Source organism: Solea solea, chromosome 1 (assembly GCF_958295425.1).
Source record: "Solea solea chromosome 1, fSolSol10.1, whole genome shotgun sequence".
In the NCBI taxonomy this organism is placed as follows: Eukaryota; Metazoa; Chordata; class Actinopteri; order Pleuronectiformes; family Soleidae; genus Solea; species Solea solea.
Window position 1 is genome coordinate 38,381,711 of NC_081134.1, and position 16,621 is coordinate 38,398,331.

Genomic DNA, 16,621 nt, shown 5'->3' on the forward strand with positions numbered 1-16,621 from the left:
TCACTGTTATATATTTTACATGCAGGAATCCCTGATTGCATAAAATGTTATAAACATACATTTATCAACAGCCATCTTTTACCAGGGTAACACCAGACAGTATATCATGATCGATATGCAGAAAAATGACTCTAACACTGGCATTTGTTGCTATATAAATGCGTGTTTTATGCTGTGGATGCAGATGTGGGCCACATAAAAGCCTTTCCTAAAACAAGCATATACAGGGACATCTGTGCTTACTGTACCTCTCCAGTTAACTTGCTGAGTGTTAGAGCTGTTCCTCAGAATGAATAATGACAAGTCTGAATCAAACTGGGCATTTAAAGACACAAATTCTGATTTATCCTTCGGGCAAGTTCTTTTAAGCCTCAGTTGTCCCCTCATACTTCAGAGAATAATTGTTTCATAGCTATCCCACATTTGCAGAGGGACATTTTTGTGAGTTTAGTGAGCTGTCTAACTGAACAAAGGCTTCCTGTTTATTCTCCAGATGTGGGTCGGCATAGATTACATTTATGATAACAATAATAACAAAATTGTAGCTTAGGAATGTGGCATCAGTCTCCACACACAAAGCACAAAGCACTATAATCAAGAAAACAGGGTCTGAGTGTGTCTATACAAGGCAGGATCACACAACCTGCATGTAAAACAAACGCTTATTTGCAAAGAAAAGGGAAAAAAAAGGACTGTGCATGAGTTGCCTGGCAAGACAACAGTGAGCCGTCTGAAAAAGCTGTAAAGAGGAGGGTCATGGTCTAACAATAAGGCCATGCATAGCAGACAGGCACACACACTCCCTTGCAATCAGTCATAATACAAGAAAGAGGAAGTGGGAGAGTACTGGGCCAAGGCCTGGAGGGCCCACGGGTAGTGGAAGAAGAGCAGAGCATGAGAAATGAAAAACCTCACAGTTCATAGTACACAACCTGAAATGGAATCACAAAATGTGTTTGTTTTCAAGTATTTTTGTGCAAGTCAGCAAAAAAAAGATTCCTTTTGGTGGCTGCCTGCAGCGCATGGTACAGTACACACACACTTGTGAGCAGTGGGTGATACACCAAAGCCAAACCAATGACAGAGGCGTTTTACTACGTTTATATTTGGGATCATGGTCAGGGTGCACAGAGTGCAAAATATAAAGAGGTACAACAAATCAGGTGCTGACGATGGGCCGCACAATCACGGAGGAGGCCGTCTCTGCACTCTGACGTCATAAGTGACCTTTCGTGTGTTTACAGAGGAGGTTTGATTTCCACTCTTTTTTTTCCTCCCTCACACACGAGCCGTTGTGAAGACGGCTCTGGAGGTAAAAGAGTCGCTTTGTCCCGACCTGGACGGTGAGCACTGGAGTCATGTGCCCCTGCCAATCCCGATGAAGAGCCCACAAGCCGTGACCATTGAGGGAAGCACAAGCATCACCTGTTTTATATTAAATCAGTCAGATTAAATAAGGAAGCCAATAACCTGCAGCTCACAAGGTACAAGTTTAGCTCAATGTGACCCTCAGCTGCTCTGATTGCACTTGTTCAAACGGTTTTCAAACTGAGGAGAAAGTGAGCACTGACATATTTTGCAGATTAAATTACATTTGATGAAACTAATATGCCTCCCTCAGCATTTTAACAAAAAAATATAAGCCATCTAAATATATTCATTTTTGTTCTGCACATAGATTCAAATTGAATATGACAAAGCACGTGCGCACTACCAGATTGAATTTTGCTTATATGCAGCAGCATAAACAGTCTGATTATTACACAGCTTATATGTTACTCATCCCTCAGCTTATGAATCATACAGTGGACACATAAAGACGTCCAAACTGCCTCACTCAAAGTAGTCTTCCCTACGCTGCAGACAATATTGCCCTCTACAGGGCACTCACATTAGTCACGCTTGTCTGTTTGTCACTTTTTTTTTCTTTTTTTTTTCTCAGGGCAGGCTGTGATAAATTAAAGGGACACAGCACTACATGTGTTGCTGAATGTGAAATTCAAATGGAGGACGAGGTGCTGTGTGTGTGTGTGTTGAGTTGTCCTGTGGAATGACAGAATGAGAAACCAACAAGTGTTGGCAACAATAAAATTATGTTTCAATAACGTGGACATTAATATAAGGACTGACGAGAGTAATAACTCCACATGTTCTTATGAATTTACCCCAGGAACATGGACATGCATTTTTCACCCTGCAGGAGGGCTCTTGTTCCGAATTAGTCTTGAACACAAGTCGGAATGAATGACATGGTCGTAAAGGACCTGCCACTTGAGATGCTTGATGAATTTAGTCTCTGGTATGCGAATTAGACAAAAGAAAAGAAGAAAAGAAGGTATAGAGGGCCTCTCGTCACTCTTGTGGAGGAGAGGCGGGTATCTTCCACCAGGAGCTGTGTGTGATGAACTACGGTCAACTTCAAAAAGAAATGTTGCAGCAGCACAACAGCTAAGTCTCCTGAGATCCAGCCGCGGGTTCAGCCTCACCGTGACACACGATGGACCTCAATTTAGGACACAAAGAGTCGGTCAAATCAGCCACAGGTATTGTGTCATTGTGTCAACACTTTTGATTCTCTCTCTCGCTTCTCCCTCCATTTACTACATCTCTCTTTCCTGTTTCTTTCCCTTCCACTCCCAACTCACATTCTGTACCATTCATTCACTCTTCTGCATGAGCATGATGATCCTTTGTACACCTTATTTACACTTATTTACATTCATTAATCCTCTCAGAAATGTGTGAGTGTGTTTGGGGGCGAGAATTAGAAAGACTGGGAATGAAAGGTGTATCTCACAAATTAATTTGTTATGTTACTATTAATTAAATCTTAACTCTGGGTCTTGATGATGATGTATTCTGTGAATTAATGCATTAATGCAAGGAACTCTTAATAGGCTTAGGCAGCGGCGCACTACTCTTACTATCATCTGGGATTTAAGTAAAGGACTCTTCAAAATCACTTGCTCTCATGACTCACCTTCCACAGAAGGACAGAAAGACCCTCCAACCACTTCTGCTTTTATGGAGTAAATCACAAACATGTCATGTCCCCATCCTCTGGGACTACATACAACCTTAGCTGTCCTGTACCGTGCAACTTACCAATGTCCTCCGTTGAACACCCGAGGACCCACTGAGCCCAAAGCAACCCACATCTCTTATTCCAAGAAAAAGGCTTTTTTTTTTAATCTGTCCTTGCTCACTTATTTCCTCCAGGCATTGACATTTAATCAAACCCAAATCCCATTCTGCCTATTAACATATCAGGCTGTAAAGTGCTCGAGTACAGGAACCCGTAGCGGAACATTACCATAACTCCTGCCTATGTGATTTTCCCGTTTCTGCCAACATGTAGAAATGCTTACCTGGCAAACAACTGAGCGCAGAGTGGCATTTCTCTCCCACTTCCACTCATTCACCCCACTTATCTTTCTTAGAATGTGTTAATTATTTAGCTGTTTGCGCCTGTGAATATGTGCCAAATAGCATCGAGCACAACTAAGCATCTAAAGCAAAGGCAATTTTAATATTTCACCAGACCATCAAGACCATTTAAAGTTTGCTTTTGCCTCGTCTGTGACTAAATAAACAATTGAGGGTTAGTTTTAGGGGATGCTTAGTGCTTTAATGGATGGCACGGTTTCTCTGCAAGCAGCTCCATCCGCCCATTATAAATCATCATGAAGGGACTTAGAAATGTGGTGCGGAACGACTATGAAAAATGCTAATGATTATGAGGTCAATAGCTGATAAATTGCTATATTGGACACGAGTTGTTTTGCACAGTTCAGCAGATACAGTCGGCGCTGCGTGTGACCTTGGTGAAGGTCTCTCTGCTCTCAACACATCTGACCCTGTTGGCAGCCGTTCATGTATGTCAGGGCCATATGCTGTATTGTGTGGCATCTTGCACGCTGACCATACATGCAGCCTGTTCACCTGAGACCGAACCAGGGCCAGACTGGATGTTGGTGTTGAATCACAGCAGGCAATTACTTGCCTGAAAACTGGGACATTTCTTGGAAATGACAGTCACCAGAACACAATATTTTGTGCAATGAAAAGACGTTGTTGCTGTCAGCGCTGTTTAGAGAGGGGATGACAAGGCGGTGGAAATGGAACAGGCCCATGTTGTACAAAGAGGATTATGAAGACAAAACAATTTTGACAAGTCTGAAATTTGAGGACACTTCCAGGGAGATATGAGGACTATAAATGTCAAGCTGTGTGTTTGAAGGGGCGGCAGCTCGCTGTGCAGCTTGTGTGCCCTGCTGACTGTGACGAACTCGACAGAAAAACCCACCGAAAAAAACAAAACACGCATTGAGTTTTACCTCTGGACTCAAAAGCTGACACTTGACAGAATAGCTCTCCTCAAAGTAGCAGCTATCTTTGCCACTCTGAACAAAGCCCAGCCTCTTTCCCTGCAGAGGATATTTTCTTTCAGTCCAACACAACAAATAAATAAATTAGTACAAGCTAGGTTTAATTGTGCAGGGTTACAAAAGGCAGACTTTACTGGAACATTCAGGTTAACCCCTTAATAAATGACAATGCTGTTGCTCCAGCATAGTTCGGGGTTGTTTTGCTATTGTTACACTGAAAAAAGTGTTAAATAGTGGACAAAACCCGGAGGTAAGAGACTGATAGCCACTTAATCACAGGGTTGTTTATGTAACTCCATTAGATAAGCCATCTCTCTTCTCCACATTTTAATCAACATAAGTAATGGTGGCCTCTCATCTCAATATACCTGAGCCATCTGCTGTCTAATACCGAGGATTTCACTCAGTTTGATTGCACAAACCTGAGCTATGTCTCGCACTACACCTCACTCAGGATTAACGGTTTGGCAGGGATCAACATCTGTTTCAAGTTTTTGATTTCTCGTGTTTTGTGACCGCCAATTTGCAGCGTGTTATCTATGTATTATGCAAGCCGCAGTGGTTACGCACCTTTTTTTTTTCCACTTACAGTTTATTTAATCCTCTAATGGGGCACCAGGCTGTCTGGTTTTATTATTCAACAAATCAAATAATATCAATTCAAGGCCACCTCATCATGACAAAACGTGGCTCTCGCACACTGACAATCTCACGTTTTATTTCCTCATTAGCGGGCTGTCTGGTGAAAAGTGGGTCGCAAATTAGCCTCTGCTGTATATCTGCATTTTTTCCTTCTTTTCACATTAGAATATATTGCAAATGATCACGGCAAGCACATTGATGGGAATCTTGAGCACTTGCTTATACATGATTTTAAAGATTCAGTATGAATGACATTTGACATATGAATGAAATAGCCAACAGTGACTGCACTAAGACCTCCATGTGAGTGGAAGTCTATGAGAAAATGAGCTACTTCTCACTTCTCAGTAAATATTTTCCTGGGGAGAAAAGTGTCTCCATTGCTAGTTTTGGGTCTTCAACATCAGATGATGTGAATTTTGTAAATGTTGTAAAAGGACAATAGACAAACAGCACGACACATATGAGTGACCGCCAGTGTGATTAACAGCTGGTATCGTCCAATAGGTGCCTAATGGAAGAAATCTGAGAACCTCAACGTGACACTGGCCACATCATAACTCGCAAGACTTCAAGTCTTAAGTTAGTTGTCCAACATACTCTCCAAATGTATTAAAACAAATCCACATCAAGCAAAGAAGTGCAGCCAACCCCTTATATTTTAGATGTTCAAACTACTAAAATTGGCACACCAGAATTGAAATTCCGTAACTTTTAGTTTGCAAGAAGAAGAATGTGTTATTTTTCTATTTAAAGGTTACAGTGTCACTTTTATGATGAAAGCATAATTTAATGGGCTATTATTTCATTCCAGAGATGTGACTATAATGTTATGACTGAGCTCATTTTTCACACTAATGACTGACCAAGGACAAACATCAGTCAGCTACTCTACAAGGCAACATCACCGATTAATTAATTCTCAATTGATCTTTGGAGGAAACAAGTCTTTGGCCCTTTCACAACAGCTAGAACAGCAATTTAATCTGAATTTCATCATTATTATTACCTTCACCAAGGAGGATATGTTTTTAGTCGTGTTTATTTTGAGTTTGTTTATCTCTGTACAGCACAGTTCAAACAGTAAAGGACATGTTCTGGGGATGCAGGTTATGACCCAGGGAGGAAATTTTGAGATTTTGGTGGTGATTGAGATTTAGAGCTTTTCTAATTTATCACTTTACATATTTAATTTGTACTATTTTACTTTTTAACTTCATTGTATCTTTTAAAATGTTAGTTTTACTTATTTATTTACTGACTTATATTACCTTTTTTAAAGTGTTTGCGCTGTTTTATGCACTTTGTGTTATGATTGCTCCAATCATGTGGCCAAGGAGACGGCGGAGGCTACGGAAACGAAAGCGGGGTAAGCGGAGCGGGCTGCGTGCTAGGCTACAAGCTAACCCACACAGACCGGCTTTGCCCAGTGTCCTCCTCGCCAACGTCAGGTCACTCGCTAACAAACTGGACGAAATTCAGCTGAGGATCGTCTCACGTCGGATGGACAGCTGTGTGGCAATTTTCACCGAAACCTGGCTGGACAACAACATCCCCGACGCGGCGGTGGAGCTAGCCGGCCGCTCTTTGTTTCGAGCCGACAGGACTGCAGCTTCAGACAAGTCCAAAGGCGGAGGTTTGGCGCTGTACATCCACGACTCCTGGTGTACAGCTACGAATGTCATCTCAACACTCTGCTCCCCCGACCTGGAATATCTGGCAGTGAAGTGCAGACCGTTCAAACTGGTGAGAGAACTCAGCTCTGTTGTTATCGTAGCCGTGTACATTCCACCGCGAGCTAATGCTAAGCTAGCACTGGAGGAGCTGTACTGCCTCATCAGCGGCCAAATGAACGCGAATCCAGAAGCGGCTGTGATAGTGGCTGGGGACTTTAACCATGTGGAACTAAAGGCTGTCTTCCCCAAATTCCACAAATTCATCAAGTTTCCAACAAGAGACAATAACACACTGGATCAACTGTACTGTAACATCAAAGGGGCATACAAGGCTGCAGCAGCACCTCACTTTGGCATGTCAGACCATATTTCTGTGGAGCTGATTCCTGCCTACAGACCTCTGATCTGCAGGTCCAAACCCACCACCAAGACCATCCAGGTTTGGACTGAGGAGGCCTCTGCAGCCTTACAGGACTGCTTTGAACAGACAGACTGGGAGGTGTTCAAAAGGGATGCAAACCTAGAGGATTACACGTCATCTGTGCTGTCCTACATTCACTTCTGCACCGACGCTGTTCTACCCACAAAAACAATCACGGTTTTTCCCAACCAGAAGCCATGGGTGGACGGCACAGTGCGGTCCCTGCTAAAAGCCCGGGATGCAGCCTACAGAGTAGGAGACAAACTGGCTTATAGCAGGGCCCGAAAAGAATTGAAGAAGGGCATCCAGCTGGCGAAACATCGGTACAGGCAACGCATCGAGGAACACTTCCGCGACAACAATACCCGCAACATGTGGAAAGGCATCAAGACCCTCACTGACTACAAGCGTAGTGAGCAGCAGGCCAGCCACGACCCCACTCTGCCTGACACTTTAAACAGCTTCTTCGCACGCTTCGACTCTCCGAGCAGAAGGACTGTACATCTTCCTCAGCCAGAGGTGCAGCACCAGCCTCTCACCCTGCAGCTGCACCAGGTGACGTCCACCCTGAGGAGGATCAACACCAACAAGGCGGCAGGCCCAGATAAGGTGTCAGGTCGGACACTGAAGTCATGTGCGGATCAGCTAGCAGCAGTTTTTCTGGACATTTTCAACATGTCGCTGCAGCTCTCCTCAGTCCCTGTCTGCCTGAAGTCCTCCATCATTGTGCCTGTGCCCAAAAAATCCACTGTCACCTGTCTCAATGACTTCCGTCCTGTCGCCCTGACCCCAGTCATAATGAAGTGCTTCGAGCGGATCCTCCTGAAGTACATCAAAGACGCCATCCCTGCGGGCCTGGACAGTCTGCAGTTCGCCTACAGGGAGAACCGCTCCACGGAGGATGCTGTCTCATTAGCACTTCACACGACCCTGACTCACCTGCAGCATCCAAACACTTACGTCAGGATGCTGTTTGTGGACTTTAGTTCAGCGTTTAACACCGTTCTCCCGGACGTGTTGGCGCTGAAACTGCACAATCTGGGTTTGGCACCATCGCTCTGCTCCTGGATCAGCGACTTCCTCACCAACAGACCCCAGGTGGTTAGGATACGGGGGTCCACCTCTGCACCGCTGGTCCTCAACACCGGAACGCCACAGGGTTGTGTGCTCAGCCCAGCCCTCTTCACTCTCTTCACACAGGAGTGCTCTGCCATCCATCCCACAAACATGGTTGTAAAGTTTGCGGACGACACCACCGTGGTGGGTCTCATATCCAACAATGATGAGACCCACTACAGAGAAGAGGTCCAGCACATCACACAATGGTGCTCCAGGAACAACCTCATCCTGAACACCACCAAAACAAAGGAGGTCATAGTAGACTACAGGAGGTCCAGGAAGACTGAACACGCTCCACTCTGCATACAAGGAGAGGGAGTGGAGCGTGTAGACAACATCAAGTTCCTGGGAATCCACATTTCCTCTGACCTCTCATGGAGTGTGAACACTTCGCACCTGGTGAAGAAGGCTCAACAAAGGCTCTTCTTCCTCAGGAAGCTGAAGAGGACTGGACTCTCTCCTCAGCTGCTCACAAACTTTTACAGAGCCACGATAGAGAGCATCCTGTGTCTCAGTGTGACGGTGTGGTACGGCAGCTGCACGTCACAAAACAGGAAGGACTTAGCCCGGGTGGTGAGAACTGCACAGGGGATTGTGGGCCGCCGTCTACCTGATCTGGATTCTGTTTACACCGCACGACTCCAGAGGAGGGCCAGACGGATAGCAACAGACCCCACCCACCCAGGCAACGCTCTTTTTGCACCACTTCCATCAGGAAAACGGTACAGGATCATCAGATCCTCCACCAAAAGACTCAGGGACAGCTTCTTCCCCAGGGCTGTGAAATCAATAACCCCCTCCCCCCCCCTCCCCCCTCTGTAGTGGATGACACAGGTCTGGCACTAAGTTCTGCACTTTATATTTATATTTATAATACAACTGCCCCTTTTTCCCCCTGTACATACATTTCCCTGCACTGTTCACTTTTTGCACATTTCACCTGCAATAACCTTTCTTGTTTTCTGTTTTGTTCATGCGTATTTCAATGTTTGCTGAGAGTCTCGGGAGGAAATTTTGTTATGCTTGCATAATGACAATAAAGAATCTTGAATCTTGAATCTTGAATCCAACACGAGATGCAAATTTTCAAATTTGCCAAAGAATCGCATTGACGCAATGACCAATCAGTGTAGAGATTCTCCAGATGACGATGACGGCACAGATCATTTTGATACCAACTACAGGCGTTTCATGTGAAAGCATAATGCTCTCATCCATATGGAGCTCCTGTAGTAAACAGTGGAACTCCAAGTTGTGCCCAGCTCTGACGTTGGTTTCCACAAGAGTTCAACAATGCGTCTGATATTAGCCACGGTTGATGGTGTACTAAAGTGATCCCGCAGCACAATTGGCTCAGTGTTAATGCAGCATTAGGATAACCATTTCAAATATACCATGGTTACGGTATATATCGTTTTGTATGTATATTAATTTATGTTGCCCTTTTTCAGTTGCACAAAATTACAAATTAAGTTTATTAAATCTTGCAGGCACGTTTTACTAGTCGAGACATTATATCCTTAAAATGTTCTACATAATATGCAAATGCACAGAACTATTATATTTAATAGCCTATAAAAAGATATAATGAAGTCCGTTTGTAATCATATGCAACCGAAAAAGGGCGAAAAAGGGCAACATAAATAAAAAAATGGAGGCAGCGTATCTTGTGTTTCTACGGCAGCCCTGAGAGTTTGCATTTCATGGTCGACGGGTTAGCTAACTACGCAAACAAAGAATAAAGACATTGATTTTTGGGACGCAAAAGCCCCCGTAGTTCCCTGGAGTGTGTAGGGAAAGGGAGGATTGAGCAGAGGATTTACAGTTTGCTGTCCCACCATTAGATGTCACTAATCCTTACACACTGGACCTTTATAATTTATAATTTAAATGTTAATTGATTACAGTCTGGCTAGTGTACAAATGTTTTATTAAAACTTTGACTCTGACATTTAGGAAGCAGAAGAATGTTATAAAACAGGAAAAAAAAAAGTCACAAAAAATAAAAAATGGTGCCACCTCCATTGATTTAAAGATACCCCCTCCCCCTTCGCTGCGAGGGTGATGGTGTGGTACAGGAAGAGCTCTTCTCTTCTCTCTTCTCCTCTCCTCCGGCAGAAGTGGATCAGCTGACGAATGGTATCTCCCTCCTCCTCCTCCTCTTGTGGATGGATCGTGCCGCTGAGACCGGGCAGCCTGAGCGCTGACACAGGAGCAGGTTGCCCGCTGCTCGCTGTGCTCTCCGCGCCGGATGCCGCAACGACCGAGCGTCAACTAAAAGCCGCCTTGAAATAGCGGTTTTATTTGATTCCATTCCCCCCCCCCCTGGTCCGCATCGGACAGGAAGCGACCTGCTTCCCCCTCACCATGGCTTCCAACTTCAACGACATAGTCAAACAGGGATACGTGAGGATACGGAGTAAGAAACTGGGGGTGAGTACTGTTGCACTTGCTGCCGCGAACGGTGGAGGAGAATCAGCAGCGGGAGGAGGTGGTGGTGGTGGTGGTGGTGAAGGGATGAGGAGAAAGAGGAGTTCTAGTTGTTTTTGGTCTTTTTGGATAAAAAAAAAGAGTGAGTCCTCAAGAGGGAAAAACAGATTAGAGCAGCACGAGCATGCGGCCAAGTTTCAGTCAGTGCTTCGTATAAAAATACTTCAGCTCACAGACTGAGATGATTGACAACTCAGTGTCATGCTCGAAAATCACATTTGTGGTTTACTTTATTTTCTTTGTGAAATGCAGACTGGAGTAGAGCTGCAGGATATATGTGCACCATAATATAATAATGCTATTATTATTATTTTTTTTAAATTTTGTGACAGATTTTGCGATTGTGATATGACTCATTATTGGAGAACTCATCATGTTTGCATCTTATCACAACAACACATCCAAAATATCGACATGTTGAAGTGAAAAATCAACATCAAAATGTATTTTCTCAACTCCAGAGTGAGATTTTTGGGCTGATAAATCCCTGCAGTACTGAATGGGTTTGTTTTTTTCATTTTATGTTTATCAAAATAAATAAATTGCAGTGTCTTTTGATTTTGCCATTTTGTACAAGCCTAGATTTTAGCCAGTCCAGTGTCCTCGGCTGTACATGTATAATGATCTGTTTACTCAACTGTCAACAACAATGCATTTACCACTCTGCCTATGATGTGATTTTCACAGAAAGACATTCACATTTTTAAATCTCTTTTTGGAACAGACGTTTTCAATCATTAGCCCATGCTGAACAGAATGGCTCAATATATAATTGCATCAGCACCATTCAACTTTTTTTTTTTTTTTTTTTTTTAACACATAATAACTCACTTTTCCAACCAGGACTGTAATTTTAAAAGATGAAACAACCCATGAAGAGATAAAGTGCCCCATTATCAGTTCGGTGAATAGTTCTACTGTTGACCGAGATGTTCTAATAATGTACTATGACAGGCAGTAGCCACAAAATACCATATTAAAGTCTAATAAGGTCATTTACAGGCCATTCATCTCTCTATTATAGTGTCAGGAGCAAATTAACACCATGTCACGTGAATCCTGGGATGGACAACATAATGCTGGGAACGTCGTTTATCACGGCGCCATTATCAGCGAGCGCAGCCTCACTTGTTCTTTAAGTCTCTTTCTCAGCCCTCGATGAATTATTCCTCCTGGTAATGAAAAGTCTCATTGAACTCCAGCTGATTCAGCAGTGATTGCAGCTCCTCACTGCCATGATAATGGATTTCCATAGGGATACGGCGAGTAGTAGAAAAAACCATGGCGTACGTTGGAATGACTGATATGTATATTCCGTTATGAGTGCCTTATTGTGTGACTCATGAAGCCATCTGCTTTTGTTCGTACTTCCAGCTCATTACGCGAGTAGAACAGGCGCACTCCCTCGCCCCTGATGAAGTGTGATGGCGGAGGCTAATGATGTTTGCCTCCTCACATCATCACCTGGCTTCATCAACACTACTTTCCCGTTGTTTACCGCTGTTCATCTTTGACTAATCTTTCCACGGGCGATAATTATCAAGTTGGAGGAATCTTTGTCGCGCTTAAAAACAAATCGCACAACGAGATCCTGGTGTAACAAATGAGGGAAAACGCGAGACATTTGTTGTTGTCACAGTTGACTCGCTTTGTTTACTTCTCGCTGACGCTGTGTTAGGCAGATGCATCCAGAGAAAGGGGCGGCGAGAGGAGAGCCTGTGACTTGCAGAGCCACTGAGAATACATGCTGTGCTGGCTGTGCGTGAGGTATGGATGCGAGAGCTTTCCTGGCTCCATGTCTCATCCTGCTGTTAGTGGTGAAAAAAATGTTTGTTTCCTGATAGCCCACTCCCTCAGCCCACACTCGCTCACTGGCTGTTTCATCACACGAAAAACCATGCTGTGATGGCCTCAGAGGACCCCACTGGGGGTTGATAGAAAAAAAAGGGCATCTGTCCATGCTAGGTTTGGTTATTCCAAGCCATTTCTTCTTCTAAAAAAAGGTAGAAATAAACAGTAAAAATGGACATCTCAGTCAATAGGCATTGATACATCCCTGGGATTATCTTGTTTTAATAGCTGTGCTGTGTGTCTTGCTGGTGCTCAATGGCAAATCTTCAAGTATTTGTGTTCGTGGGATCAAAATCCAAGTGGGTGACAGACGCATACAGGCGTGGGATGAGTGGAGAAAAACACATCTGGGTAGAAGCGAATTATACTGAGAGTTGGCTGAAATTCAGAAACTGTTGTTTTGTAGCTTCATTCATTCACACTGTTAATATTTATGGCTATGAAGAGCATATAATGCTGTGTTTTTCATAGAAAATACAACCAGAAGTGCAACATAGACATTCATCCAGTAGTGAGCACTAATCCTATGGATCTTTGATGATTTTGTGTTCTGAAGTGAAAATTTTGACATAGCAGTGCAAATAGGGCTGCAGCTCTCAAATTATTTGAGTAATTGTTTGGTACATGAAATGTGATAATTAAGTTGTAACACCAGCAGATCTTCAGATTGTTTGTTTTATCCAAACAGTAGGCTGGAAATTCCAAAAAATGTTACCCATGAAATGATGAAAATTAGATGAGTCAAAACCAAAACTAAATGACAATGAATAATCAAAAGCATTTGTAGTAGGTGTATACATGTCTGTAGACACAGGTTTTATACCCAGTATCAAAGCTCATGGATTGTTCAAAGTTCTCACAAATATATATAAGATTTGGCGTCACATTTGACCTTCTCACACTCCCGCCTCCATTTCTGTCATAACGCTTTGCCATTTAAAATGTATTGTACATTATTTTTTATTAGAAAGCGGTACAGTTCAATGGTTCTCCTTATGCGATATGTGGCAACGCGGGCAGTGTTGGCGGAATTCATCAGCCACCGTCAATGTGATTGGCTCATTTTCAAACCCCGTCATGTGTGAAGGTTGAGGCCATGAGGTCATGCCTGTGTTCTGCAGAGTGATCAAAATTGCCAGCCGGGGCACTTTCACTCTTTTTATGTCTTCTTTCTTTTCCCATGGGATTTTTGTTTTTCCTGTTTCATTGACATGAAAAGCAATGATTTCCTACATTAGCCAACTTCTTTGTCTCTTTGTTAGGCGAGGAGACAAGGATGCAGTGTTCTTGAATACACAAGTAGTGTCTCTCTCTTGCTTCTTCCCCTCACTTCCTTACCACCCATTCTCTCACCTCCCCGTCCCAGAGTGTCTCACCTGTACTCCCCACTCTTCAGTGTCTCTCTCATCTTCCCTCTCTATGTCTCTCCTCTTCTTTTCTTCCTGTTTATCTGGTGATCTGCCTCACCTCATTCCCCTTTCTCTCTCACCTTTCTCTCCTTCACTGGTTTGTAGACAGTTGAAAGACTGAGCACAAAAGCATCCGATTCATCACCTGACACTGCACCATCCGTAACCCCCAACAGACTATTCCCCCTGACACCATGCAAAGGCAAAGGCCCCAACAGACACACACACACACACACACAAACTGGCTTGGTTCAGCACTGAAGAATTGGCGCACACATGCACCCCAACAAGTAAACAATCGGCTGCCAGAGAACTGTGTTTGGATCCTCAATTAATTTTAATCATGTGGATTTTGTACCATACAGTAGTGTTTTTACCACATGAAGTAAATGCTCACAAGAGCCAAAACAAACTAAGTGTCTCTGCAAACAGGAAAAAAACAAAACAAAACAAACAGTCGGACAGAGTCACCTTTTGATTGAAAACGGCTGTCACTTTTCCAAAAAAATCAAGTTTGAAACAAATTTATAATGATCTGTAATTCATTTCTAGAAATTCAAACACCCCTCCGAACGCGCTGTCTTTGCCGCTTCCCGGGATGCCAATGGTCCCTTCAGACCTTTTTTAACCAATCCACTGTTTTATAATAATGTTATTTTCATTGTCACAGTTATAATTTTTAAATGGCAAAGTAACCAAATCTAAGCCACACAGGAATTAAATAATTCATTCTTTTCACATCTGGAGTCAAATAAGTAAATAACATGATAGGAGGTGGATGATTCATGTGACTGGGGCCGATTTTCTGTCCCTGGCCTTCAATAATACATTATAAAACCAAAGCTGTGGCCCGTACAAAATCCGGATCCGGCTAGAATTTGGACATGCCCGGGTTAGGTAATATCAGCGGATATTTAGTGCACATCATGTTCTTCCACCAAAGCAAGGGGTGTTTTCTGCAGAGAGAGAGAAGTCTACCTCATCGTAGGCTTGCATCTCCAAGATGCTGTCGCTGCTGCGAACATAGTACTGTGTCCTCTACTGGATTCGAAGGGGTACTTCTTCAAAAAGGCGCTTAAACATGTAATAACAGTTCGAACTCCCACGTTCGAAAATAAAATCGAATTCCAAACAAACAGTGACATCCCGAGTGCTGATGCTATCAGTTCTCCTCTCTTGAAAAGCTGAATACGATGACCTTTTAGTAATTTGCGTGTCAGTCTCTGTCCAGGTGCACGTTTCTCAGGTTTTTCGAGTCACTGTGGTAAATCGAAAAGGTCAGTCGATTAATATTTTGCCCCCGTCGGCCCAACTCCGCTCAAGCCTTAACAGAAATGTTCAGTTTAAGTTGGCTGCAGGGGAGTCTGTCTGCCATTCAGTGTCTCTTTTCACAAACATGTTTTGACACTTCAAAGGAGCTGTAAATCCGATGCTGGCTCTGAGGCAGAGCGTGTAATGTTTGAAGAGCACGGGGAGTACGTCACATGTATGTAGACCTCAGATAGGTTCTTGTTTAAGTTTTACTTCACGCCACACCACAGACTAACAAACTGAATGTGCAGTAAAACCAGAATACCAATCCTGCAGAGAATTATCACCTAATAATGAATGCTATTTTGAGACTTTGCTGTGAATTGTGTTGATTTTCGCAAACATAAAGATGAGAGTCTATCTTTATCTTACTGGGTTGCACGGTTGCCTTTAGATCCTTAAATCCAAGCCCAAATAAAGTAAAAATCAACATAGATCTTAAAATACTCATAATTTACGCAGCACCGCTAATGCAATTTATAAGGATAAGAATAAAATTGGAAGGGATAAAGTTGTAGTGGAGTTATGAGGGTGCCTCGGTCAAACCACAGCATTAAATGTCAATGCAGAAAACAAATTAAAAATGCATTATGTTTGGCCCAGAATGCGGAGGAGGAAAAATACAATCAGGCAAATGTATGGATGTAAACATATAATGCCGACTGAGAATTTAGGTTATTCATCATCCTAACACAAGGATATCATTTGCAAAAACATGGTTTACAGTCCCGTTTATCGATTTATGCGAAGGATTTTTGGGTCTTAAAATTCGTTTTTTATGAGAGCACCATTTCCCAATCTTGGGTAAACATACATTTTGTTTGGGGGCTATAATTTAAGGACTGTGCGACGACAACGACTGCCACTGCAGCACAAGACTTAAAATCATTCCACCTTTGTTCCTTGAATAAAGGTTTTAAGAAAGTTTAATGTGTGATAGAGGATTTAATGTGTGGGTGTTTGTGAGCCACGATACAACAAGAGTTGACGACAAGGAACACTTTTAATTTGTTTTGCTTGTTCAACTGAATTACGTAGTGTGATACTCCACCCATATAGACGTGTGAAACGAAATACAAGTGATTACTGGTGAGATAAGTTACCAACACTTTGCTCTTGGGAAATTGAAGTATGTAAATAGTGCAGTTGAGGGTAAATCTACTGAAAGTTTTAATTGGGTGCTACTCTATATATAAACGTTATATAATAAAAGTTTATAACAAACAAGCAAAAAGTGAAGTAGTGTACTGCATACTTACATGAAGACCTCTCGTATCGATGCTGTATCGTCCAGTTTGCCGTGGGTCCAATGGA

General features: G+C 43.0%; 1 protein-coding gene across 1 annotated transcript in view; it reads left to right on the forward strand.

The window, feature by feature from the left end:
* The first annotated feature begins 10,298 nt into the window (after positions 1-10,298).
* dok6 (docking protein 6) overlaps positions 10,299-16,621 on the forward strand; it is a 47,743-nt gene continuing 41,420 nt past the window's right edge. The window contains exon 1 of the mRNA XM_058630101.1: positions 10,299-10,679. Coding sequence (XP_058486084.1) covers positions 10,614-10,679 — 66 coding nt within the window. The 5' untranslated portion in view covers positions 10,299-10,613. The remainder of the gene's footprint in view (positions 10,680-16,621) is intronic.